This window comes from Podarcis vaucheri (genome assembly GCF_965113315.1).
Source record: "Podarcis vaucheri genome assembly, chromosome: 12".
Classification (NCBI taxonomy): domain Eukaryota; kingdom Metazoa; phylum Chordata; class Lepidosauria; order Squamata; family Lacertidae; genus Podarcis; species Podarcis vaucheri.
Window position 1 is genome coordinate 45,291,750 of NC_138750.1, and position 24,784 is coordinate 45,316,533.

The following is a 24,784-nucleotide window of genomic DNA, read 5'->3' on the forward strand; positions in this document are numbered from 1 at the left end:
TGTGCATTTTTCCAATGGCAAGAGACAAAAAGCTGTTTTAAGCAAATGAGGGTTTCTGGATTATGTAAAGTTCTAAAGCTTCTCTTCTTGTCCTATTTTAGCTAGTAAAGAAGCAAAGGAAATCCTGGGGCCTGAAGCTCAAGCAGATGAATCTGGATGTACAGGTATTTGTCACCAAATGCCTTCATTTGTGTTTGTGGTACTTAGCATATCATTGAGGTTTACATAGCAGTGCGTGTTCTTGAGGAAGGCTATTATTCGTCTTTCTCTGCCACCCCTCGTCCTTTTGGTCTGTCTGTCTGCATATGAAGCCTGAAGTATGACTAGCAAAGATGACTGGCTTAGACTCCCATTAGAGCCGTTTTGAGGTGTTGCTAGTAAATTATGCAAAGCAATCCCTTCCACTGACTGCTGTGCCTCTGCAGCCTCTTAGCTGCTTTTTGGTTCAGGGAACAAGAGCAATGGATGAACAATTTACTTCTGGTCTGTTGCAAGATCACAACAGAGCATTATGATGGGTCCCAGCTGAGGTAATACTATTAGCCATAATACCTTAATATTACATTTTATGCTTAACAATGTATGTAAAATTAGCTTATATATAATGAGCCACAATATGCCAAGGATGCTTTATTTACTGTAGTTGCCTTATTTTAATTGTATGGAAAATAATGATTCTTCGCATGGGGTTTTAAATTGGCACTATATCCTAACTCTGGGTGAGTGACGTACACCTCTGTAGGGCGTGTTGTATCCCATAATTATTATTCATACTGCAAGCTCTTGTTAATATTCTGGGGATATAGAGATGTATTTGAAAATGCAATTACCGAAGTGTTAAAAGGATAAAAAAAATAAGGAAGTAAGCAAAAAGAAACAGAAATTTCTCTACCACAGTACAAACTCCTACACATGCTGTACTTCCCATACTTAGCTATGAAAAGGAAGTGCTGCATGCATGAATATACATTTTGTACTGTACTGTGATGCCAAAGAGTGCCTTTTAAATAGACTCTATACAGGTAATTGGAGCTGCTACATTGTTGCTGTTTCTTCTTCCAGTGCTCTAAACTGAGGATTTCAAAGATTGAAAAAGTGAGGTTAGCCATTTTTGAAAAGGCAAGGGGCGTGTGTGTATGCAACATGTCTTTTTAGCATCTTTCATGGGTGTGTTTGTTTTTTACAGTTTTGTTTCTCTTCCTGCTTTTTCAAAGAAGAGTTTAAAAATAAGCCAGCCAGTAGCAGCAATATTTAAAATTAACAATACACCCAGCAGTCAGAATTAAAATCAACATTCTACAGGCCTGGCAGAACAAAAAACTATTTACCTTTGGTCTAACATTCCTTATGGATTGTATCTTGCAGGCTTTCTTTCAGAAGGGAGTTTTATAAGCAGTGTGCCAGGACAGAAAAAAAACCATGGGCCTAATCTCGGGTGGAAAGGGCCCATGGAGAAGGAGGTAGTCCTCTTTTAGATCAGGAGGCATATGGCGTAAGACTTGCCAAATTAGCTCAGGTTGCAGAGAGTGTGGAGGTTTATATGCAAATCACATAATAATATCATGAACTCCAGTTTGCGAGTTGCATGAACTATTTCTACACTGCTAAGGCCTTCTCTCCTATAACTGAGTTACAAAGATTTGTATAGGAGCTGGAGGCCTGCGTTAAACGGAAGGTACGCAGGGAATGAGATACCAAGGATGTAGTGATGAGTGAAAGACCAGGGGCTTTCCTCTGGCATGTCAGGATTTTTCTGTGTTCTCATGAAAAATCCCAAGCGTTCAGAAAGTTGTCACCAAACCACCACCAGTTACTACGTTCCTGCAAGTTTCAAAGCTATTGCCGCCATCCTGGTAACATGCTTTCTCCCCTTACCTTGCCGTTGGCAGTGGTTTGGAAGCAGTGGCATCACAGGAAGCAAAAGGGAGCCCTTTTCCCCCAGGCTCCCTCCATCATTTTCAGCCGCACAGACTTAAGACATTCTATGGCTAGGAACATGGCTAGTTCCCTTCAAGAACTCCTATATGGCATTGTAGTTCTCTTCAAGAGCTGCTGCAGCTACCATGATGCTGCTTCAAGCCTTGGCAGTATTTTAAATGGAGTGACCAAAAAGGGAGAAATAAAGAGTTATTTGTTCCAGCATGCAGACTTTGGCCCAGACTTTTATATCATTGTCCGCATGTTTTCAAGCTTCTCTTCATAGTTATGAAGGCTGTGACATGTCTCTCCTTTAAAAATGAAAGCCGAATTCTAATATCTGTTACTGAAATTCTCTCATTCTTCACAAATTGTCTTTTACTTGTAGTAAAAGAAGATGAATGTGATTCTGATGCAGAAAATGAACAAAATCATGACCCTAATGTTGAAGAATTTCTGCAACAAGACGATACAGCAGTTATCTACCCTGAAGCACCTGAGGAGGATCAAAGACAAGGAACACCAGAAGCCAGTGGCCAGGATGAAAATGGTTAATATTACTTCTGTTTTCTGTAATTTGGAAAATGGTGTTATTGGAAGCAAACTCTGTATACATTGGCTTCCATTTTGAATTAAAAAGTATGAATGATGGCATTTCCACAGAAAAAACCCATAGACTTTAAAATGCAGTCAAAATCCAAAATATAACCTTTGTGTTAAAATTTTATTTATCATTAGGATATCCTGTGTGTTTCTCATATTCTCCATATATTAATACTCTTATAATTCAAATCTGATTTACTTACTAGTCATTAGGGTTAAGCACATAGATTCTTTCTTCTAAGTCCATGTGCTAAATGCCACTGTAACTGACACATATTTACAGGTCCTCTCAGTCATTATTGTTGAAATGTTTGTTTAGTGCCAGTCTTGTGCAGGGTGTAAGAAACTGCATGGTTTCAATAGGGAGCATGGACTTAAAAGCAGTGGTAGAAAGAGTAACGGTTGCATAGGGCAGAATAAGGTGGAAGTGGCCCTACAAGTCGATGCTGGTGAGAAGGATCTTTACTGAAAAGTAGGAATTGAAAGAGCAATGCCCAATGTGGAAAATAGAACAGCCTCTCCCATCTGCACTTCCTCTTTCCCCCTTTTTCATGTCCTCCTTAAGACCAAATCATATGCAATACCAGAGAACCTTTACTTTTTTCTTTTAACGCAGCCACATGGAGGCATCCAAAGTTAATCAGAGTGTGGCACTGGGAGGGAGTGTTTCCCCACACCATTTTCTTGACTGAACTAGCTCCTGTGGAGCTCATTTTTTAAGAAAGAAAACACACACACACACACACACACACACACACACACACACACACACTGCAGCAGCTTCAGGGAGTTAAAGTTATGAGGGAGGGTAACCCCTGTATTTAAAAAGGGCAGGCAGAAGACGAGCCCTAATCACCGCACTGAACACGCACACACACAAATCCACCCATCCCAAACATCCACCAAGGAAAAAGCAAAACACACACCCTGATCCTCCAAACTTACAAGTAAGTGGTAGGGTCCCCCTTCTTTTTCTTTCCTGAAAGCGTTTCTGCTGGTGTCTGCAAACTGAAGCATGGGCTCTTCCTTTTCTATGAAAATGTGTCTGGCTCTACCTAGGGCTCTGGGGCATTTTGAGGAAAAGGAAGGGCATTGGGCAGGTGGAGGCCTGCTATTCTCTGTCTAGCACATTGGAAGGTTCGGAGGGGCTCAGCCACCATGTAGGATGTCTGGAGGCATTGTGATGCCCAAGGTGACTGTACTGGGTACTCCAGGGCTAAGTACTTCCTCAAATGCCACTGTTCTGATCAAAATCAGAGCTCCCTGTCCCCATGGCTTCTTTTAAGGGCTGGGAACTGGGGAAGTCAAGTAATCTGATCTCAGATTTCCACCATGTCTGATTGTATACCTGTGGATAAGGTCCTTGCCAAACTATACATTACGGTGTCTAGTATATGGGTCATTCCATATCAAGTGATCCAACTTTTTTTACCTCATGTCATCCAGTTTTCTTAATATTTTGTACACTTGTTGAATGATCAAAACTAAGTTTAAATAGAAATTTTTAATTTTTTCATCTCATCCTATTTTTGAGTTCAATTTTTTGAAATTTCAAACCCTCATAAGTCAAAAATGGGATGAGATGAAAAATTAAAAATTTAGATTTAAATTTAGTTTTGATCATTCAACAAGTGCACACAATATTAAGAAAATTGGATGACATGAGGTAAAAAAGCTGGATCACTTGATATGGAATGAAGCATATATTAAATGCTTTTGAAATTTTATGTGATGGTAATTTACAGCAGTAAATTCCAAATTAATAGGAAGTGCCTTTTTATGGCACTCCATAAAAGAACCTTAGTATTAACCACTGTGAAATGTCTTCAAAATAAAGCTACTTTTTAAAGGGTTGGCTAGCTTTACTAGTATTAGTAGCCAGTTTGTATTCTTTTATAAAGAAATTAGAAGTGTTTGGTAAAACCCCCACAAAGTTATTGTGAGTTAGTAAAGGTAAAGGTACCCCTGCCCGAACGGGCCAGTCTTGACAGACTGTGGGGTTTGTGCGCCCATCTCACATCTATTGGCCGGGGGCCAGCGCTGTCCGGGGACACTTCCGGGTCACGTGGCCAGCGTGACATCGCTGCTCTGGCGAGCCAGAGCCGCACACGGAACGCCGTTTACCTTCCCGCTGGTAAGCGGTACCTATTTATCTACTTGCCCCCCGGGGGTGCTTTCGAACTGCTAGGTGGGCAGGCGCTGGGACCGAGCAGCGGGAGCGCACCCCGCCGCGGGGATTCGAACCGCCGACCTTTCGATCGGCAAGCCCTAGGCGTTGAGGCTTTAGCCCACAGCGCCACCCGCGTCCCCCGTATTGTGAGTTAGCCCTGATCAAAATATGAAAACAAACAGTTGAAGAGCTATGGTGAGTGACTTGGAAGCTTTTAGTCAGTTTTAAAAGGAACTCAGAGTGCTCCTATACCCTATACTCCTATACCTGGTAGTAAGCATCACTAAAGTAATTAGGACTTCTGACTGGATATGTACAAAATGGCATTTGTGCTATAGTAGGGTATGTGTCAGTGTGGGTGTAGAATTTCCTTTCCCATTGCTATTGGGTCATTTCACCATTCATCAAGGCTATCCTAAGAAATTCAGAACTTGTTAGATATCTATTTACAATTTATATCCTTAAAGTAAGAGTCAGGGCAGTGCAAGCAGGCATCCACCTACACAACAGGGCTTTTCCCTCCCCCTGTGCTCTTCAGGTTGGGGTGTATGTTGAACTGGAGGGAGGGGAGAAAAACCAAGAGTCCCATTGTGCAAGTGGATTTTCAGGTGGACAGTTTTGGATGTTGCCCTAAATGTACTGATTCATTTGTTTATACACTATGCTGCAATAATTAGCCCCCTAAAATGTTTCCTTATTCTTCTTCAGGCACGCCAGATGCATTTTCCCAGCTGCTTACATGCCCTTACTGTGATAGAGGGTACAAACGCTTTACCTCTCTGAAAGAACACATTAAATATCGCCATGAAAAAAATGAAGATAACTTTAGTTGCTCCTTATGCAGTTACACGTTTGCATATAGAACACAACTTGAACGCCATATGACATCACATAAATCAGGAAGAGATCAAGTAAGTGATAAAGTTCATGTCCAATGCACTGTTTGAAACTTAAACGATTTTGGTATTGTGTTCATTTGAGTATACTTGCATATACAAGTGTGTTTAGAGTATATGTTCAACAATGTGCTATTAGAATAACAGGAGCAATGTGATGTTGTGCTCTTCTGATAGTTCTATCAGTGTCAAAATTTCAGCTTGCCCAATGGGACGGTCTCCTCTTCTGCCCCTATGCACTGTTGTGGTGTTTCTCCATATCCCCAGAGCCAACTGGGGAGCAACGCAAAGGAAGGAAAGCAGGGAGTCCTGTTGCCCTATAGCAGGACCCATTGCACTGGCTCCCGGTTAACACACCTACTTAGCTGAATCCAGACTATAACAGCTTTTAGCAAAGCATGTTTACCAGGGCGTTTTGTATTGGCTGCATGACTGAGCTAAGATGATTTGATTAGAATCCTTAGGTGAAAATAACACTAGTATCTTACGTTTATTTTCTCTTGCTCATTTCTGGATTCTGTTGCTGAACAAAAGCCTCAGGGCTTCGTATAGAGAATTATCGGCATACTAGTCACAAAGAACAAGAGCGGGCAGGTGATATGATAACTTTTGTTAAACCAAGTTCTGTAGGGGAAAGGTGTTGATAGTTACAGAAGGGAAAGACTTACAGAAATATCTCCACTAATAAAGCTATGAAATGATACCACCCATGATGTAGAGCAGTGAAGCACGTTGTAAAACTAAAATCATGAGAGATGAGTAACCTGGGGCCATCGCTGCTCCTGACACCATGCAGATGCCACTACAGCAATTGCATGAGTGATTGCAGATTGTGGTATAGATATCACACCTCAGAGATGTTCTGGCAGGCAGCCAATATACAAACAATACACAGTGTCTTGCAAATAATATGGTCAGCCGCCAACACCTGGTCAACATAAAACAGATAATATTTTTTATTTATTAAAAGATGAATATCTGTTTTTCAGAGCAACCCCCACCCTCCCAAGGCTACTGTGCTGCATTCTAACATTTCTACTGGACATTTCCCCTCTTGAGACTAATGGTTTAGGGCAACCGCATAATGTGTTTAAGAAAAACAGTAACTTGTGGCAAGAAAATTCAAACTTTGTGGCAGAATACTGTCAGCTGCCCTGTGATCCTCAGATGAATGGCGGTAAATATTTAGTAAATTAAATAGATAGATAAATAAATAAACTACTCATTTTTATTGGTTCAGTGTGGTTTGTTCTACATTTGGAAGCAACCAAAATATGTGAACTTTGCATGTTTCTTAGACGGGTTTGTGGCTAGTAACTTCTGCTTCAAATAACATATTTACATAAACAGGAATTTACATATATTCCTATAAATATTTCTATATATTCCGATAGATAGATAGATAGATAGATAGATAGATAGATAGATAGATAGATAGATATTCTTATTGGTTGCACATTTCTAACATAGCGTCACTTGCATTTTCCTGATTCATAAAGTAGGTGTTCCAAAATTTCTTCCAAGCCCATTATCCTTGACGTTGGAAACCTGACAAAATGCTTTCTTGTCATGAATCTCTGACAAAGGGATCCCAAGAAACCTTTTCAAGAACGTGGCATTCTAACAAGGGTGACTTGCCAAGAATGACTTTGCTATTTATTATGATTCCTTCTCATTTATTTATAGCAATGCCCAGTAAGAGTTTGAATGTATATATGAAATACAACTAAGTTGCTAAATCACTTGTAAGTTATGAGCCTTTATCATCTAGAAGCCGGCTTGCATTTTATCTGCAATTTGCAGAATTACTGTATTGCTTATTTACATTGCATGGCCTGCCAAGTACTCCTGTTTGGGGACTGAGTACCCGATATATATATATATATATATATATATATATATATATATATATTTGCTTTCGTAGATTTTCACGGGTACAGGAATGCAGGTTTTGGTGTCTTCGGGTGTCTTCCCGTGTAAGAGTCGGGGTGTCTGTGCGACGTTTCGACGAGGTCTCACTCGTCATCTTCAGGCTGGTGCTTTCGGCTTCTTGTTACTGGAACAGAGCAGAATCTGGTGTTTGAGTTCCTATAAATACTGTTGAGGGGTGTGGTGTATAGCCTCCAACGTTCTGGGCAGAGAGGAAGTTCCTAGATTAGTGTGCCTCTACTTCTTTTGTTCCTTAATTTTAAGGAACAAAAGAAGTAGAGGCACACTAATCTAGGAACTTCCTCTCTGCCCAGAACGTTGGAGGCTATACACCACACCCCTCAACAGTATTTATAGGAACTCAAACACCAGATTCTGCTCTGTTCCAGTAACAAGAAGCCGAAAGCACCAGCCTGAAGATGACGAGTGAGACCTCGTCGAAACGTCGCACAGACACCCCGACTCTTACACGGGAAGACACCCGAAGACACCAAAACCTGCATATATATATATATATATATATGCAGCCATTGTGACTTGTGTGAGTCACAATGATTTGTGACATGAAAACAAGTCTTCCATGTCTACGTTGTTCACATGGTGCAGAGGCCTACCTGTGTGCTCTGCCTTCAGCTTCAGTGTGCTCCAAGTGGCCCTCAGCATGGAAGAAATGTGCATAGGTGGAACAGCTACCTAGAGACCAGAAACACTGCTTCCCATTAGCTCCAAGTTCTTCTTGCACATGTTTTCCCTGTCTAAAAAGTATAAGAGTGGTCTTATAAAAAGTATAAGGACAGCATGTCTCTTCCATGCCCTTAAGAATTTAAGTTTCATAGTCATGACAGTGTTTGATTTACTGTTGGGCAAAATGCCTTTCACACACATACTTCACTATTTTGTTCTTGGGCTGGATTTGGGAGTGGCAATGTGTCGAGGTGGGGCAGATTCACTGCTGCTGGTGATTCCTGGTTCTCTTGGGCATCCCACAGTACTCCAGAAGGAAGACGTCTGAATCCACATGAAGTCAGAGTGAGAGTTACTTCCTCTCCTCACTCTGCAGTCTTATGAGTTTATACAGAAAAATGCCACCCAGCAACAGCTGAAAATGTGATTGTCATCATGGGCAGGACCATGAATTGAGTGGTGAATTGAGCAAAGATGGCGGGGGGGGAGCAATGGAGTTGTTTTCTTGCACACATACCCCAAACCCCAACATTTGGGCTGAAACGTTTCTTTTAAAATAACTTTTGGACTCAGCAGAGGCCTCTTTGTAAGATATAAATAATGCCCTATTGGGCATATAGAGCATTTGTAGGCCTGATTGATTGATTGATTGATTGATTGATTGATTGCCGAGCACTATGCATTTGAATCATTAATTTGCTCAATGGCCCTTGGCAAGTCCAGATCCTAGCCTCAGTTATTTATACAACTGGGATAATAATAACAACAACAACAACAACAACAACTGGGGAATAATAATAATAATAATAATAATAATAATAATAATAATAATTTATACCCTGCCCATCTGGCTGGGTTTCCCCAGCCACTATGGGTGGCTTCCAACAAAATATTAAAAATAAATCATCAAACATTAAAAACTTCCCTAAACAGGGCTGCCTTCAGATGTCTTCTAAAAGTCGGATATTTGTTTATTTTCTTGACATCTGATGGGATGGGAGGGTGTTCCACAGGGCGGGCACTACTACCGAGAAGGCCCTCTGCCTGGTTCCCTGTAACCTGACTTCTCGCAGGGAGAGAACCACCAGAAGGCCCTTGGCGCTGGATCTCAGTGTCCCGGCTGAATGATGGGGCTGGAGACTTTCATTCAGGTATACTGGGCCGAGGCCATATATATGACGATTCACCTTACTTTGCTATTGTGATTATGGTGATGAGAGCAGCACCTAAACTTATTAAAGGGCTGAATAGTAAGTCATGCTTTTGATGTCTTACTGCCTTTAACACAAAGTTGATCCAGCCGTTTATTTTAATTATTTATAACTGCCTGCAATATTTCATGGATTTTCTCTGCCTCCTGGTATCTGTTAGGGGATCCATAGCTGTGGGTCACGATTTCAAATCAGGAACCTTCACTTGTTTCTTCTCTGTTGGAAAGCTGCACTGGAGAGTCTGCCATGCGAACTGCTGGTCCAGTCCTGTTCCATTAAAGATAATGGGGGACATTTCACTGCAAAACTTTAGCAAAATGCCTAATTCAGATGAGCATTTATAGGGATACAAAAATCCATAAATAAGCACTGTTAAGTTCAATGGGGAAATTAATCACAAGCTTTAAATCTATGTCCCCAAATTAATGGGGCTTTAAAAGACTGGCTTGTGATTCAATAAATTAGGACTAGAATATAACCTAGTAAAATAGTACCTTTGCACAATTTTTTTTTTCATGATAACATGTTTGCTGTGGACTGCATTTCTTTTTATTAAAGCAAATTCACCCCAATAACAAGACAATTCTGCATATTCAATGCCAGGTATGGGCTGTTTTTTTCTAATATTGCCGTGAGCTGAGCAGCCCTTTCTTGTTTTGTTCCATTTCATAGAAGTGTTTTCTCTGGATCCCTTGTTGGTGCAACAAATTATAGTGGATGGGGGGCAAAAATGTATCCACTGGATTGGCAGAATTGCATGTATTTTCTCATACCTACCAACCTTGTGGGATGCTATTTTGAGTAGTCATGAATGAGTATATGCAGCTTCTACCACATGCAGGCTGGAGCCCTGGGCACCTTTGAATTGTGGAAACTTGACTTGAGCAGCTCAGATCAAAGTGAATTATACAGTGTAAAGGTTGAAAGCTGCTTGATACATCTTTTTTTATTTCCAGAAAGTTTCTCGAATATCAAGGTAGACAAGGATTTCTGGAATCTTAACTCTTATGTAACTTTGAACTTAGCTGAATCCAATTAGTGCGTGCTTAATAAAAACATTTTAAATGCAGGAAAGAACAAATTTCCCCCTGAATAGTAAAAACATTACCTACTACAAAGACAACTCTTGCATAAATATCTCAATTCCATGTCTTATCTGTTGAGTCCTAAAAAATAAGTAGGCCTGAAGGGCTAAATCATACTGCAAATATTTTAGGATGTGTTGACTTGTTCTTTATTTACAAGATAGTTACATGGCTTCAACATAACTTATTAATGCTGGTTATTAGTTATATGTGAGCTCTACTAACTTTTGAAATATGATTTCTGTGTATTTATTTGGAGAATGATTTGTGACTGAGTGCATTTGTTACTGGACCATCTTCCCTAGAGCAGCCCTGTGATGTCGTTACATAAAGGAATTCGAGGCCAACAGTAAGAGCCGGAAGCATGTAAATGGAAAAATCAAGTCAAATAATTAAAATTTAAACAGGCTTTAATGTTTCTTTGTCTCATAACCCAGATTCTTTGGATGTCTTTTACAAATAGAATAAGGGAATGCCTTGTTGAATTTCCTAGACATGTAAAATGCCAATACAGTCTCTACCTGAAATTTTGATAGAGGGCAAAATTATTTTGTGGCTTATTTTTCTAACTTTGCTCACCCGTTTTCTTGCTAGTTTGTATTTCACAAGCAATATCTTCAATCACCTGATGATTTTTTTTAACTCTATTAAAATTTTATCTCTTTTTTTCTATTGCAAATGAGAGATTCCTCACTTGTGTGTTTCGTTATACCTGTTTTCTCTTTATCTTCTGATTGATATCCACATTCTGTCTTACAGAGACATGTAACTCAATCTAGTGGTAACCGAAAATTCAAGTGCACTGAATGTGGAAAAGCTTTCAAATATAAACATCACTTAAAGGAACACCTACGAATCCACAGTGGTAAATATCTTAAGTCCTGCTTGTCAGTATAAAGTGTTGCATACCACCTGCTATGTCAAAACTATACCAAATTATAGCCTGCAGCATAAATTATGTGTTTTGGTGTGTTGAACATAATTTGTCAGCAATTAGGTAAGATATAGTGAAAGCACATAAAATATGTTAAGGAGGCTCAATAAAGAAAGTTTACTGTACATTATCAAAGCTGTTCTTCGACTGTATGACCCTTGTTCTGGCTAAATTGTAAGGTGGCACTAAGTTGTTTCAGCCATTGGACATCCAGTGTTGGTACTGAGAAGTGGTGATTTTAAAGTTTATACTTATTGCTGTTGGGCTGTATCCAAAGGTATTTAATATTCATGGGTAATAATTATTATTATTATTATTATTATTATTATTATTATTATTATTATTATTATTTTATTATTTATACCCCGCCCACCTTGCTGGGTTTCCCCAGCCACTCTGCTTTATACCTTGCACGAGAAAATACAAATAACAACCAAATATGATGTTCAATCTGTGCATCAGCTTCTGCAAGCAAAACCACAAAAACTGTTACAGATCCTACCTGAGATAAAGTACTGTATTACCTCTGGAGCAAACATTTATGGAACAGCAAGCGCAGCTATTTTCTTTTGGCTGGTTAAATGTTTGGTTCATGCAGCTATAGCTGTCATGTGCCATCCATTTCTTGGATTTTGCCTTTTAAAAAAACTTCTTTTGACCTTTTCTGGCGCAGGGGCAGGGTGTACAATGCCATTTATTGATTCAGCTGAACAGATGAGCTGTTGGACATTTAGATGATATGCAGATTTTATAAATGTGTGAAATCTTGATATTCCCCCCCCCATAGAAAATGTAGTACAGTCCAGAAAAAAATAGTGGTGACTAAATCCCTACCTTTGGAGAGAAAATGCATAGTTAAATGTTTAAGTACCATTGAGAGGATTTAGCGATAGCTAACATTCATTGGATTGTGCCTTTTGCATTGTTTTTTGAAGGCTTTGGTGCAAAGTTACTTGAAAGGGTAGTATATGTGTGCATATGAATTGGCTTATCATTAGTTTTGCACCTGTAGATTTTGAGGAGCTGCTGAGCAGATATTGTGCCGGATCCAAGGTGTTCTTCCACATGTGAAAAGCACTTTCTGCTGATGCAAGTTAGAGTGTTGTGCAAATAAAGTGAAGCTACATACAAAGTGTTCCACATGTTATGGAAGCATGATTGCTGTAGAGCCTACTTTTTTGTAGCAGTGTGTGAGCTCTTGTGCTTGCAGCTATTATCCTTCCAGATTCTTTCAATCCAAGCTATAATTTATTAGTTCAGATTCCTAGATTATAATGGCTTTTTTCTTTCTTTTTTTATACCTCTATAGGAGAGAAGCCATATGAGTGCCCAAACTGCAAGAAACGTTTTTCCCATTCTGGTTCCTACAGCTCTCACATAAGCAGTAAGAAATGTATTGGTTTGGTGCCTGTGAATGGCCGGGCACGATCAGGGCTCAAGACATCTCAGTGCTCTTCCCCTTCCCTTTCTGCATCGCCGGGTAGCCCAGCAAGACCACAAGTACGACAAAAGATAGAGAATAAGCCGTTACAAGAACAGCTCCCCATTAACCAAATTAAAACTGAACCTGTGGATTATGAATTCAAGCCCATAGTGGTTGCTTCAGGAATCAACTGTTCAGCCCCTTTGCAAAACGGGGTTTTTAGTGGTGGTGGCCCATTACAGGCAACCAGTTCTCCTCAGGGTGTGGTGCAAGCTGTTGTTTTGCCAACCGTTGGTCTGGTGTCTCCAATAAGTATCAACTTAAGTGACATTCAAAATGTACTTAAAGTTGCCGTTGATGGCAATGTAATAAAACAAGTGTTGGAGAACAGTCACGCCAATCTTCTTACATCCAAAGAACAAGAAACAATCAACACTGCATCCATACAGCAAGCTGGACATTCCCTCATTTCAGCTATCAGTCTTCCTTTGGTTGATCAAGATGGGACAACCAAAATTATCATCAACTACAGTTTGGAGCAACCTAGTCAACTTCAGGTTGTGCCACAGAATCTGAAAAAAGAAAATCCCACCCCAACAAACAGCTGCAAAATCGAAAAGTTGCCAGAAGATCTTAGGGTGAAATCTGAGAAGGAAAAAAGCTTTGATGGAGAGACCAATGATAGCACTTGCCTTCTTCGTGATGACTGCCCAGGAGAATCCAATGCACTTCAAGAATCAAAGCACTATGATATCAGAAATCCCACTCAGCCATCTCAGCTCAGCGGTGCAGAAGCTGAGAAGTCCGAACCCTCTGTTTCACCAGAAACAGGGGAGGCTAATCTATCTCCTGGCCAACCCCCTCTAAAAAATCTTTTATCCATTCTAAAAGCCTATTATGCATTAAATGCACAACCAAGCTCAGAAGAGCTCTCAAAAATTGCCGACTCAGTAAATTTGCCATTGGATGTAGTAAAAAAGTGGTTTGAAAAAATGCAAGCTGGCCAAATTTCTGTACCATCATCAGGACCATCTTCCCCTGAACCTGACAAACTAAAAAATTCTGTGGATAATGATGACCGCGCAGGACTGGAAACGGCAAATGAACACCAGGACGGCACGTCTAATTCTGAAAGCTCCCTCAAGGTAGATAAACCGCAGACTGTATCAACAGGATCAGCTCAGAATGGTTCGCGGAGTAACACAGCATCCCCATCACCCCTTAACCTCTCTTCATCTAGAAATTCGCAGGGTTACGTGTACCTTAATGAAGGTGTCCAGGAAGATCCACAAATAGAACCTCTTGACCTTTCACTACCAAAGCAACATGGAGAAACATTAGAGCGATCTACTATAACTAGTGTTTACCAGAACAGTGCTTATTCTGTCCAAGAAGAACCATTGAACTTGACTTGTGCAAAAAAAGAACCGCAAAAGGACAGCAGTATTACAGACTCTGAACCAGTTGTAAATGTAATCCCACCAAGTGCCAATCCCATTAATATTGCTATACCTACAGTCACTGCCCAGTTACCTACAATTGTTGCCATTGCTGACCAGAACAGTGTTCCATGCTTACGAGCTCTTGCTGCCAATAAGCAAACCATTCTTATCCCACAGGTAGCTTATACGTATTCAACCACCGTTAACCCTACAGTTCAAGAAACACCAAAACAGATGCAGGCCAATGGAAGTCAGGTACCTGAACCAATATATGATTATGTATTTTAATTAATGAGGCAAACATATAAAGTCACAAAATAAGGTTGGGGGAATGAAGTATTCATTTTGCTAATATTCGATTATTCTGACTAGCTGCATTTAGCTAATACGAGTTAGAATGAATTTTCTGTGCAAATACCTCACACTTAATGTAAGCAAGGCCTTTCATTCCATACGCCAGACACCATTTAGCTTTACTGTGGACTAGATGCAGATGACAACAAGAATTTGAGTCTGGTATTGCAATTTCCTTTTCCATGTGGCCATGGCTACACAACGTGACTTATCATAGCCTCTACAATGGTAATGTTACACACCTTTGACCTGTGTCCATTATATTCTGAGGCACGTTCCAAAATATTTTTTTTGGGGGGGGTATTTTAACAATCAGTGCCTGCATTTTCTAATTATTCAACCAAATTATTAGCCCTGTACTGAATATTCTCTAATTTTGATCATTCCTAAAGAAATGTGCATGTTACTGCAAAATACTGAGCTGCCCAATAATTGCATTATTTCGTGGCTTTTTTATATTGTTGCATTTCTCTGGTTACTGCTTGATTATAGTGCCATATTCCGTCTCCATCATCCACATTTAGCCCAATACCTTTCAGCCTTTTAATCAACCGAATAAGCCATATGATTCTGTTTGCAGGTGTTTAAGATGTTATTCCATGATGTTGTTGCCATAGCCAGTCAGATTAAATGGCAATAAGGGCAGATGAAGTCAAAGGCAGTGAGTGTGAATGGGTTATATCAGACACCCCCAAACTCGGCCCTCCAGATGTTTTGGGACTACAACTCCCATCATCCCTGATCACTGGTCCTGTTAGCTAGGAATGATGGGAGTTATAGTCCCAAAACATCTGGAGGGCCGAGTTTGCCTATGCCTGGGTTATATAAACTCTAGCCTGGTGATTAGTCAGGTGTGCTACAGACACCTCAACAAGTGTTACTCTCCCTAGCAAGGACTCATCCCAGCTGTAGTTTGATTACAGGAAACTGTCTGACTGCTGCTAACATGGACTCTTCACACAGTCCAGGCAGGAAAAGCCAACCTTGGCGTAGATGTCTAGTTATGAGGCAACAGGTGGGGGGGGGGGCTTCTACTGCTACATGAGTGTCTGCTGTGCAGTAATGCTCCTAACATCCAGGGAACTAGATGCAAATGCTGGCAGGCCAGACACCCAGTCCCCATATTCTTTTTTTATGCACAAGCAGCTGTTTGTACCTTGTTCTCCAGTGTGGTGTAGTGGTTAAGAGCGGTAGACTCGTAATCTGGGGAACCGGGTTCGCATCTCCGCTCCTCCACATGTAGCTGCTGGGTGACCTTGGGCTAGTCACACTTCTCTGAAGTCTCTCAGCCCCACTCACCTCACAGAGTGTTTGTTGTGGGGGAGGAAAGGAAAGGAGAATGTTAGCCGCTTTGAGACTCCTTTGGGTAGTGATAAAGCGGGATATCAAATCCAAACTCTTCTTCTCTTCTTCCATATGTTGTAGGATGCAGCTAATATGTGTCACTGGTCTAATTATTAAATTACTGAGGGAAATCAGTTTCTAAGTGACTGATTATGTAGTGATCACATTATTGTTGTTGTTTAGTTGTTTAGTCGTGTCCAACTCTTCGTGACCCCATGGACCAGAGCACGCCAAGCACTTCTGTCTTCCACTGCCTCCCGCAGTTTAGTCAAACTCATGCTGGTAGCTTCGAGAACACTGTCCAACCATCTCGTCCTCTGTTGTCCCCTTCTCCTTGTGCCCTCAATCTTTCCCAACATCAGGGTCTTTTCCAGGGAGTCTTCTCTTCTCATGAGGTGGCCAAAGTATTGGAGTCTCAGCTTCAGGATCTGTCCTTCCAGTGAGCACTCAGGGCTGATTTCCTTCAGAATGGAGAGGTTTGATCTTCTTGCAGTCCGTGGGGCTCTCAAGAATCTCCTCCAGCACCATAATTCAAAAGCATCAATTCTTCGCGATCAGCCTTCTTTATGGTCCAGCTTTCACTTCCATACATCACTACTGGGAAAACCATAGCTTTTACTATACGGACCTTTGTTGGCAAGGTGATGTCTCTACTTTTTAAGACACTATCTAGGTTTGCCATCGCCTTCCATATCCAGTTCTAACTGTAGCTTCTTGTCCCACATAGAGATTTCTCAGGAGACAGATGAGGTGATCAGGCACTCCCATTTCTTTAAGAACTTGCCATAGTTTGCTGTGGTCGACACAGTCAAAGGCTTTTGCATAGTCAATGAAGCAGAAGTAGATGTCTTTCTGGAACTCTCTAGCTTTCTCCATAATCCAGCGCATGTTTGCAATTTGGTCTCTGGTTCCTCTGCCCCTTCGAAATCCAGCTTGCACTTCTGGGAGTCCCGGTCCACATACTGCTTGAGCCTTCCTTGTAGAATTTTTAACATAACCTTGCTAGCATGTGAAATGAGTGCAATTGTGCGGTAGTGGGAACATTCTTTGGCACTGCCCTTCTTTGGGATTGGGATGTAGACTGATCTTCTCCAATCCTCTGGCTACTGCTGAGTTTTCCAAACTTGCTGGCATATTGAGTGTAGCACCTTAACAGCATCATCTTTTAAAATTTTAAATAGTTCAGCTGGAATACCATCACTTCCACTGGCCTTGTTATTTGCGGTGCTTTCTAAGGCCCGTTTGACTTCACTCTCCATAATGTCTAGCTCAAGGTCAGCAATCACACTACCTGGGGTGTACAGGCCATCCATATCTTTCTGGTATAATTCCTCTGTGTATTCTTGCCACCTCTTCTTGATGTCTTCTGCTTCTGTTAGGTCCTTACCACTTCTGTCCTTTATTATGGTAATCTTTGTACGAAATGTCCCTTTCATATCTCCAATTTTCTTGAACAGATCTCTGGTTCTTCCCATTCTGTTGTTTTCCTCTATTTCTTTGCATTGCTCGTTTAAGAAGGCCTTCTTGTCTCTCCTTGCTATTTTTTGGGAAATCTGCATTCAATTTCCTGTATCTTTCACTATCTCCCTCGCATTTTGCTTGCCTTCTCTCCTCCGCTATTTGTAAGGCCTCGTTGGACAGCCACTTTGCTTTCTTTCATTTCCTTTTCATTGGGATGGTTTTCGTTGCTGCCTCCTGTATAATGTTGCAAGCCTCCATCCATAGTTCCTCAGGCACTCTGTCCACCAAATCTAAATCCTTAAACCTGTTCCTCACTTCCACTGTGTATTCATAAGGGATTTGGTTTAGATTGTATCATACCGGCCCAGTGGTTTTTCCTACTTTCTTCAGTTTAAGCTTGAATTTTGCTATAAGAAGCTGATGATCTGAGCTACAGTCAGCTCCAGGTCTTGTTTTTGCTGACTGTATAGAGCTTCTCCATCTTTGGCTGCAGAGAATATAATCAATCTGATTTCAATGCTGCCCATCTGGTGATGTCCATGTGTAGAGTCATCTCCTGTGTTGTTGGAAAAGAGTGTTTGTGATGACCAGCTTGTTCTCTTGACAGAACTCTATTAGCCTTTGCCCTGCTTCGTTTTGATCTCCAAGGCCAAACTTGCCAGTTGTTCCTTTTATCTCCTGATTCCCTACTTTAGCATTCCAGTCCCCTATAATGAGAAGAACATCCTTCTTTGGTGTCACTTCTATAAGGTCTTGTAAGTCTTCATAAAATTGGTCAATTTCAGTTTCTTCAGCACCAGTAGTTGGTGCATAAACTTGGATTACTGTGATGTTAAAAGGTCTGCCTTGGATTCGTATCGAGATCATTCTATCATTTTTGAGATTGCATCCCAGTACAGCTTTTGCCACTCTTTTGTTGACTATGAGGGCCACTCCATTTCTTTTACGGGTTTCTTGCCCACAGTAGTAGATATGATAGTCATCTGAACTGAATTCGCCCATTCCTGTCCATTTTAGTTCACTGATGCCCAGGATGTCAATATTTATTCTTGCCATCTCATTTTTGACCACATCTAACTTACCCAGGTTCATGGTTCTTACATTCCAGGTTCCTATGCAATATTTTTCTTTACAGCATTTGACTTTCCTTTCGCTTCCAGGCATATCCGCAACTGAGCGTCCTTTCGGCTTTGGCCCAGCTGCTTCATCAGCTCTGGATCTACTTGTACTTGTCCTCTGCTCTTCCCCAGTAGCATGTCGGACGCCTTCCGACCTGAGGGGCTCATCTTCCAGCATCATAACTTTTATATGCCTGTTGCCTTTGTCCATGGAGTTTTCTTGGCAGGGATACTGGAGTGGCTTGCCAGTTCCTCCTCCAAGTGGATCACGTTTGGTCAAAACTCTCCACTATGGCCTGTTCATCTTGGGTGGCCCTGCACGGCATAGCTCATAGCTTCTCTGAGTTATTCAAGCCCCTTCACCACGGCAAGGCAGTGATCCATGAAGGGGCATTATTATTAAGATGCATTGCAAGAAAGTCTCCTTTTTTTAGCTTGTTGATACCATTAATGCTGGAATTGAAATGACTTTTGGGGGGTTTGCCTTAATAGTCGAGGATGAACTTTTAGCACAGGTTCATTGGCAATGCATTAGAAATATATGCAGATAATTGAGAGTGAAACAACACTTAAACGCATACAGTACATTGGAAAATCATTTTACCTCTTCATAACTGGTATCAAAGTAGTGAAATCTGGAGCACCTATACACTACTGCTAAAAACATTTGAGAAAGCCAAATGAACACATTGCCGAAGTGCCTTCTTACAATTTTTTAGTCTATAACATTCTTGCCTTTGATATCTCCCTTCTTAACTATAGAATAGCTTTCTCTGTTCTACTTGAAAGCCTGAACATTAGGCAATTATTTAACCTAAATCTTCATGGCCCCCAATTATTAGCAATGTTAGAATGGTAGGTTCATAAAAAGAGAGAGATGTTGCTACATAAATGTGGTTGAGATTTAAACGAGCAGTGGCGTAGCGTGGGTTGTCAGCACCCGGGGCAAGGCAAGTAATTTGCGCCCCCTAACCCATGGATTTGCGCCCCCTAACCCCCAGATGTTGCGCCCGGTGCAGCCGGCCCCCCCTGCACCCCCCACGCTACGCCACGGTAAACGAGCTTACCAAAACGTAAAAAAATAACTTCATACTGCCTGTTGTGTTCACTGCGTTTCAGCAGGTGTAAGAATGTTGTTCCTTGATTTCTCAGGATGAAAGACAAGACACTAGCTCAGAAGGTGTATCAAATGTAGAGGATCAGAATGATTCGGATTCCACACCACCGAAGAAGAAGATGAGAAAGACAGAAAACGGAATGTATGCTTGTGATTTGTGTGACAAAATATTCCAGAAGAGTAGCTCACTCTTGAGACATAAATATGAACACACAGGTATGTGAACAAGAAGGTACATGGGTTGAGTTTATTACGTCCATCCAGGGCCAACTCTAGTCATTGGCAATTAGTCAGGCACAGGTGAGAATATGCCTCACCATTCACGGAAAAAGGCATCTCCAGCGTTTCCAAATTGGGTTCAGAGGAGCAAGATTGTGCAGATAAGGTTGCCCATCCAGGTGTCCATTTGCATTGACTGCTGATACAGAAGGCTGACAATATAGCTGCCTTGATGGATCAAGACAAGAACATAACAAGTTGTATCTAATTCATTTAGATACAGGCGAATTTTTAAAAAGTGAATATGACTACAGTGGTACCTCGGGTTACATACGCTTCAGGTTACAGACTCCGCTAACCCAGAAATAGTACCTTGGGTTAAGAACTTTGCTTCAGGATGAGAACAGAAATCATGCAGCAGAACAGACCTCCAGAACGAATTAAGTACATAACCAGAGGTACCACTATAGTGATAAAACAAGAAAGAAAGTGATCTGTTAGATATAGGTAACACTAGATGCCAAAGCCTCTCCCATCCTCCACTCTTTAAGAGGTTTATCAGTGGTCAAAGTGTTAGCCATGTTTAGTTTTGTCTTTGAGTAAAACAGTGAACAAAATTGTTCAAAAAGACCAAACAAATCACGGGACCTCTGTATGTGTGTGCAGTGATTGAGTCCCAGCACACACGCCTGGAAGTTATATTGTTTTTCCTTTTTCAGGTAAGCGGCCTCATGAGTGTGGGATCTGCAAAAAGGCATTTAAACACAAGCATCATCTGATTGAACACATGCGACTGCACTCTGGAGAAAAGCCCTACCAATGTGACAAATGTGGCAAACGTTTTTCGCACTCGGGGTCCTACTCCCAGCACATGAATCACCGCTACTCCTACTGCAAAAGGGAAGCTGAGGAACGCGACAGCACAGAACAGGAAGAGGCGGCGCAGGAGCGGCTAAGTAATGAGCACGCAGGGCCTGGGGCTTCCCCCTCACAGCTCGACTCCGATGAGAGAGAGAGCTTGACGAGGGAGGAAGAGGAAGACAGCGAAAAAGAGGAGGAGGAAGAGGAAGACAAAGAGATGGAGGAGGAACCGCCAAAAGGAAAAGAATGTGGGAAATTACAAGAGGAAGAAGAGGAGGAGGAGGAAGAAGAAGACGAGGAGGAAGACGAAGAGGAAGAAGAGGAGGAAGAAATAAGCGAAGGTAGCATGAAGGATAAGGAAGCTGTAAATGAAGAAAGCAGTGATAAACAAGAAGATATACAGAAAGAGGAGCCAATGTCAGAATCAGCAGCAAATAAAGCTTAACTGATGGTGTGGTTTTGTACAAGGCAGAGAAATCTCGGCTGGCAATGAAGGTTGTTCTGTACTCTACATGCTTTTCATGGAAGCACAGTAGCTTGTGCACTGTGATTCCTGTTCACTACTGTGTAACAAAAAAGAAAAAAGAAACAGAAAATATAAAAAATATATATATCCAGGTGTGCCTGAACCTCAAACCTAGTAATTTTTCACACTTTTCAAAGTTAGGAACAAGTTTGTGACCTGAAACAGATTAGAAGAACATGGTGACTTTGGAAGCAGATATTTAACATGTTGTAGGAAACATGTTTTATTTGATATGTGTTGGACATCAGTTTGTTTTTATCAGTATTAAAACAAAAATCATTTTTCCCTTTTTTTCTTTTTGTTGGTTCAATTTTTCAACTGTACAATTGGGAGAGATTTATGTTGTTGTCGTTGTTTTGATTTTATCAGTGAAACCATTCTGCTAATTCCGCTTCAGTATTTTATTATATTTTTAAAATGTGAGAACTTCTGCACTACAAGATTCCCTTAAGCAGAAAGGTATGATGCAGTTCCAAACAGTGCTTGACTACCTTTGTAAATTCAGCTTAGAAGGTAGCAGTTTAAAACATTTAGATGTTGTTAGTAGAACATGTTCTCATTTAAAGTGTATTGTTAGCCTTAAGGAAGCAGCTGATAGAAGAATTGAAGTTTCTTACTCATGTGGTTGAAAATGTAGTTTGAAAAGATTGTGGTGGGGTTCTGATTGCAGGGACTAACAGTGTTAATACTGGTGAGGACAGCCAAGTTGTCAAAATCAGTGTTTGTAATTGTGTCTGGAGTATGTAGTTTAAAATATGAAGGATATGACATGAAGCTTTGTATCTCCTTTGGCCTTATGCAAGACCTTGTGTGCTGTAAGTGCCATTTCTCAGTATTTTAAAGGCTCTGACCGGCCTTTCTCCAATGTGTGGCCTACAATAACTAGCATTTGTTGATTTATATTGAACTTCTATAAAACAAAATCATGGGGGAAGAACACTTAGCCATCAGAAAAGTAAAAGCACTGGTACATTTCATAATGCAATTCTTCAGTATTATTTTTTCTTTAACTACTTACTTGGAGAATTTCTCTATAGTAATTACGAAGGGAAATTTTTAATTTGTTTTATTGGTTCACTTAATTTCAGACACATACATCATATGTTATTGGGCTCATAAATGTTTCCAAATGTTAGTTATTCTGGACCCCATTTATTGACAATGTTAGCTGATTTTAACCTATCAGTATTATTTTTATTTCTTTTAGTTTTTAGATCTGTGCAACATTTTGTACTGTATGTTTTCAAACCTGGCAGTATTAATACCCTTCTTACTGACATATGTACCTTTTTAGTTTTAGAAAACTTTTATATTTATGTGTCTTATTTTTATATTTCTTTATTTATTACACAGTGTAGTGTATAATACTGTAGTTTGTATTAATACAATAATATATTTTAGTATGAAAATTTGGAAAGTTGATAAGATTTAAAGTAGAGATGCAATTGGTTCTCTTGCATTGAGATTTGATTTAACAGTGTTATGTTAACATTTATACTTGCCTTGGACTGTAGAAGAGAAGAATTAAAACGGGAATGTATCAATTTTACAATCGCAATCAATTCATTTTACCTTTTCCCAGTTTTTAATATAAAGCTCTTAAATTTTGAAATTCACTGTATGACTAATAGCATGATGCTCTGCCGTTTTATTAAGAGTTTAGCCTAACCATAAAACACTCATTTCCTTAGCTAAGCCAAGATAGAATAATCTTCTAAACAGTGTTGGGAACAATGTTTAACATTTCTGTGCCAATTTGTTCCTGTATTCATGTATGTGAGTTACAAATCTGAAACTTTTTTTTTTTTTTAAGTTCCTTGTTACATCATGGTCATTTTCTAGTTTTCTACCAGACTCCCCATCTCACAATAAAAAGCGTCAACAAGCCTGATTTACTGTCATTATTGCAGAAATAAAAGCAAGGAGAGGGTTGTTTGGCACATTCCCGTGGGACATCACTAAGGCTGCGTGTGCCCTGTTTCTTTCACAAGAGCAACTGGAATGACTTCCCCCTCAGTTGTAGAACTGATAGTTAGGTGCAAATGTAATGGGAGAAACAGGGAAGCAAGAACTTTTACTGTGAAGAAAAAAGTAACTTTACTAAGCTTCACGGCTGAGAGAATTTTTTGCGTTCCTCCCCCTTTGTTGCTATGCTCCTATTCTTTTGCATTCTAAATTTTCGAAATTGCTGCTGTGTTGGGGGTTGGGAATCCTTACCAGCATTAGCCAACAGGTGCTCTCAACAGAAAAACAAAAGCATGCAATCTATCTACAGCAGCAGCAGTATCTGACCTGCTTCTGGAAGCTTGCTTTCCTTTGTCCTGGGGACAACTTTGAAGCACCGCAAAAACCCAAGATAATAATTAGACTGGAGACCATGGCAGGATGTAGAAATGAATGTATGTTTGCCACAACCACCTGTGACCGATCTCCAATGCATCCCTGAAAATCTGTTGCCTATGTATTGCTTCAGACTTCGCTTAGGTGCAGGTAACCACTTTGAGCTTGGTGGGGAAACAAGTCTGTTAGAAGAAGCATATGTTGTATGTAGGCAAATGGATTACTTGAGTGGTTTAGTGAGTTTTCTGAGGTCAGCAACTAAAGGGGAAGCAACTAGGAAACTGCTCCTTATAGAGTTGTTCCTTGGTTTCTAGATCAGCAGGAAGGTCTAGGTAGCAACTTGCTAAGTTATAATTTTTGTTTTCTTGTTTGATCCGCCTGCTGCCAAATACCATTGAGCTCTTTTGAAAGGAAATGAGCTAATGTCCCTGCTGTATGCATTTTTTTTTGAAATTGGAAGATTACCTTTTTACCTTTTTTTAAAATGGTCAAAATCATTCCATACATCAAAAGGAAAAAATACTATCAGTTCATTGTTTTCTACACAAAAGTATTTTCATAGTGAGCATCATGTACTTCATTTCATGCCACTATACCACTAACATACATACATATGTTGTTCTGTTCCTGCATAAGAGCATTTATTTTTAACATCATGCAAGATACGTGCTCCCAAGGAGGTAGAAGTTAGTGGCTGCTTAACTAATCTACTCACTGAAGTAAAAAGCTGAGGCTCTTATACTTGGACATAATCATGAAATAAACAAAGGTAAATTGGCATTGAATGTGTTTGGAACATAATGTGAGAATGTATTAAAGTCTTCTTAACCAAAGTTAAATTTGTATTTCATGTAACTGCATTTTATCTTCTATATATGTTCTGAAAATGCTTTTTCAAAACCTCTTAATGCCTCATTTTAAAATTTCTACCCCCATAACTTGTCCTTTTTTTTTTGTCCTCTTTTTCTAGAAATGCTGACTTGGGAAATGCAAAGTAAATACATTATGAACCTGGAAATACTTCTAAAAATAGAGGGGGGGGATCCAAATAAAGTTTTCTACTTCAGGCTGTAGTCTTGTGCACATTTATCTGGAAGTTTGGCCCCTTGAACACAACAGGGCTTACTTCTGAGTAAGCAGGATTAGGCTG

General features: G+C 40.3%; 1 protein-coding gene across 2 annotated transcripts in view; it reads left to right on the top strand.

Annotated features, from left to right (window-relative positions):
- The window catches only part of ZEB1 (zinc finger E-box binding homeobox 1), a 76,682-nt gene extending 53,497 nt beyond the window's left edge, over positions 1 to 23,185 (top strand). For both annotated transcript variants that reach the window (XM_082193744.1, XM_082193745.1), the window contains exons 3-9: positions 102 to 164; positions 2,306 to 2,467; positions 5,399 to 5,601; positions 11,255 to 11,360; positions 12,739 to 14,549; positions 19,724 to 19,904; positions 20,627 to 23,185. In XM_082193744.1, the coding sequence (XP_082049870.1) occupies positions 102 to 164; positions 2,306 to 2,467; positions 5,399 to 5,601; positions 11,255 to 11,360; positions 12,739 to 14,549; positions 19,724 to 19,904; positions 20,627 to 21,213 (3,113 nt within the window). In that variant the 3' untranslated portion in view covers positions 21,214 to 23,185. The remainder of the gene's footprint in view (positions 1 to 101; positions 165 to 2,305; positions 2,468 to 5,398; positions 5,602 to 11,254; positions 11,361 to 12,738; positions 14,550 to 19,723; positions 19,905 to 20,626) is intronic.
- Positions 23,186 to 24,784: the final 1,599 nt, after the last annotated feature.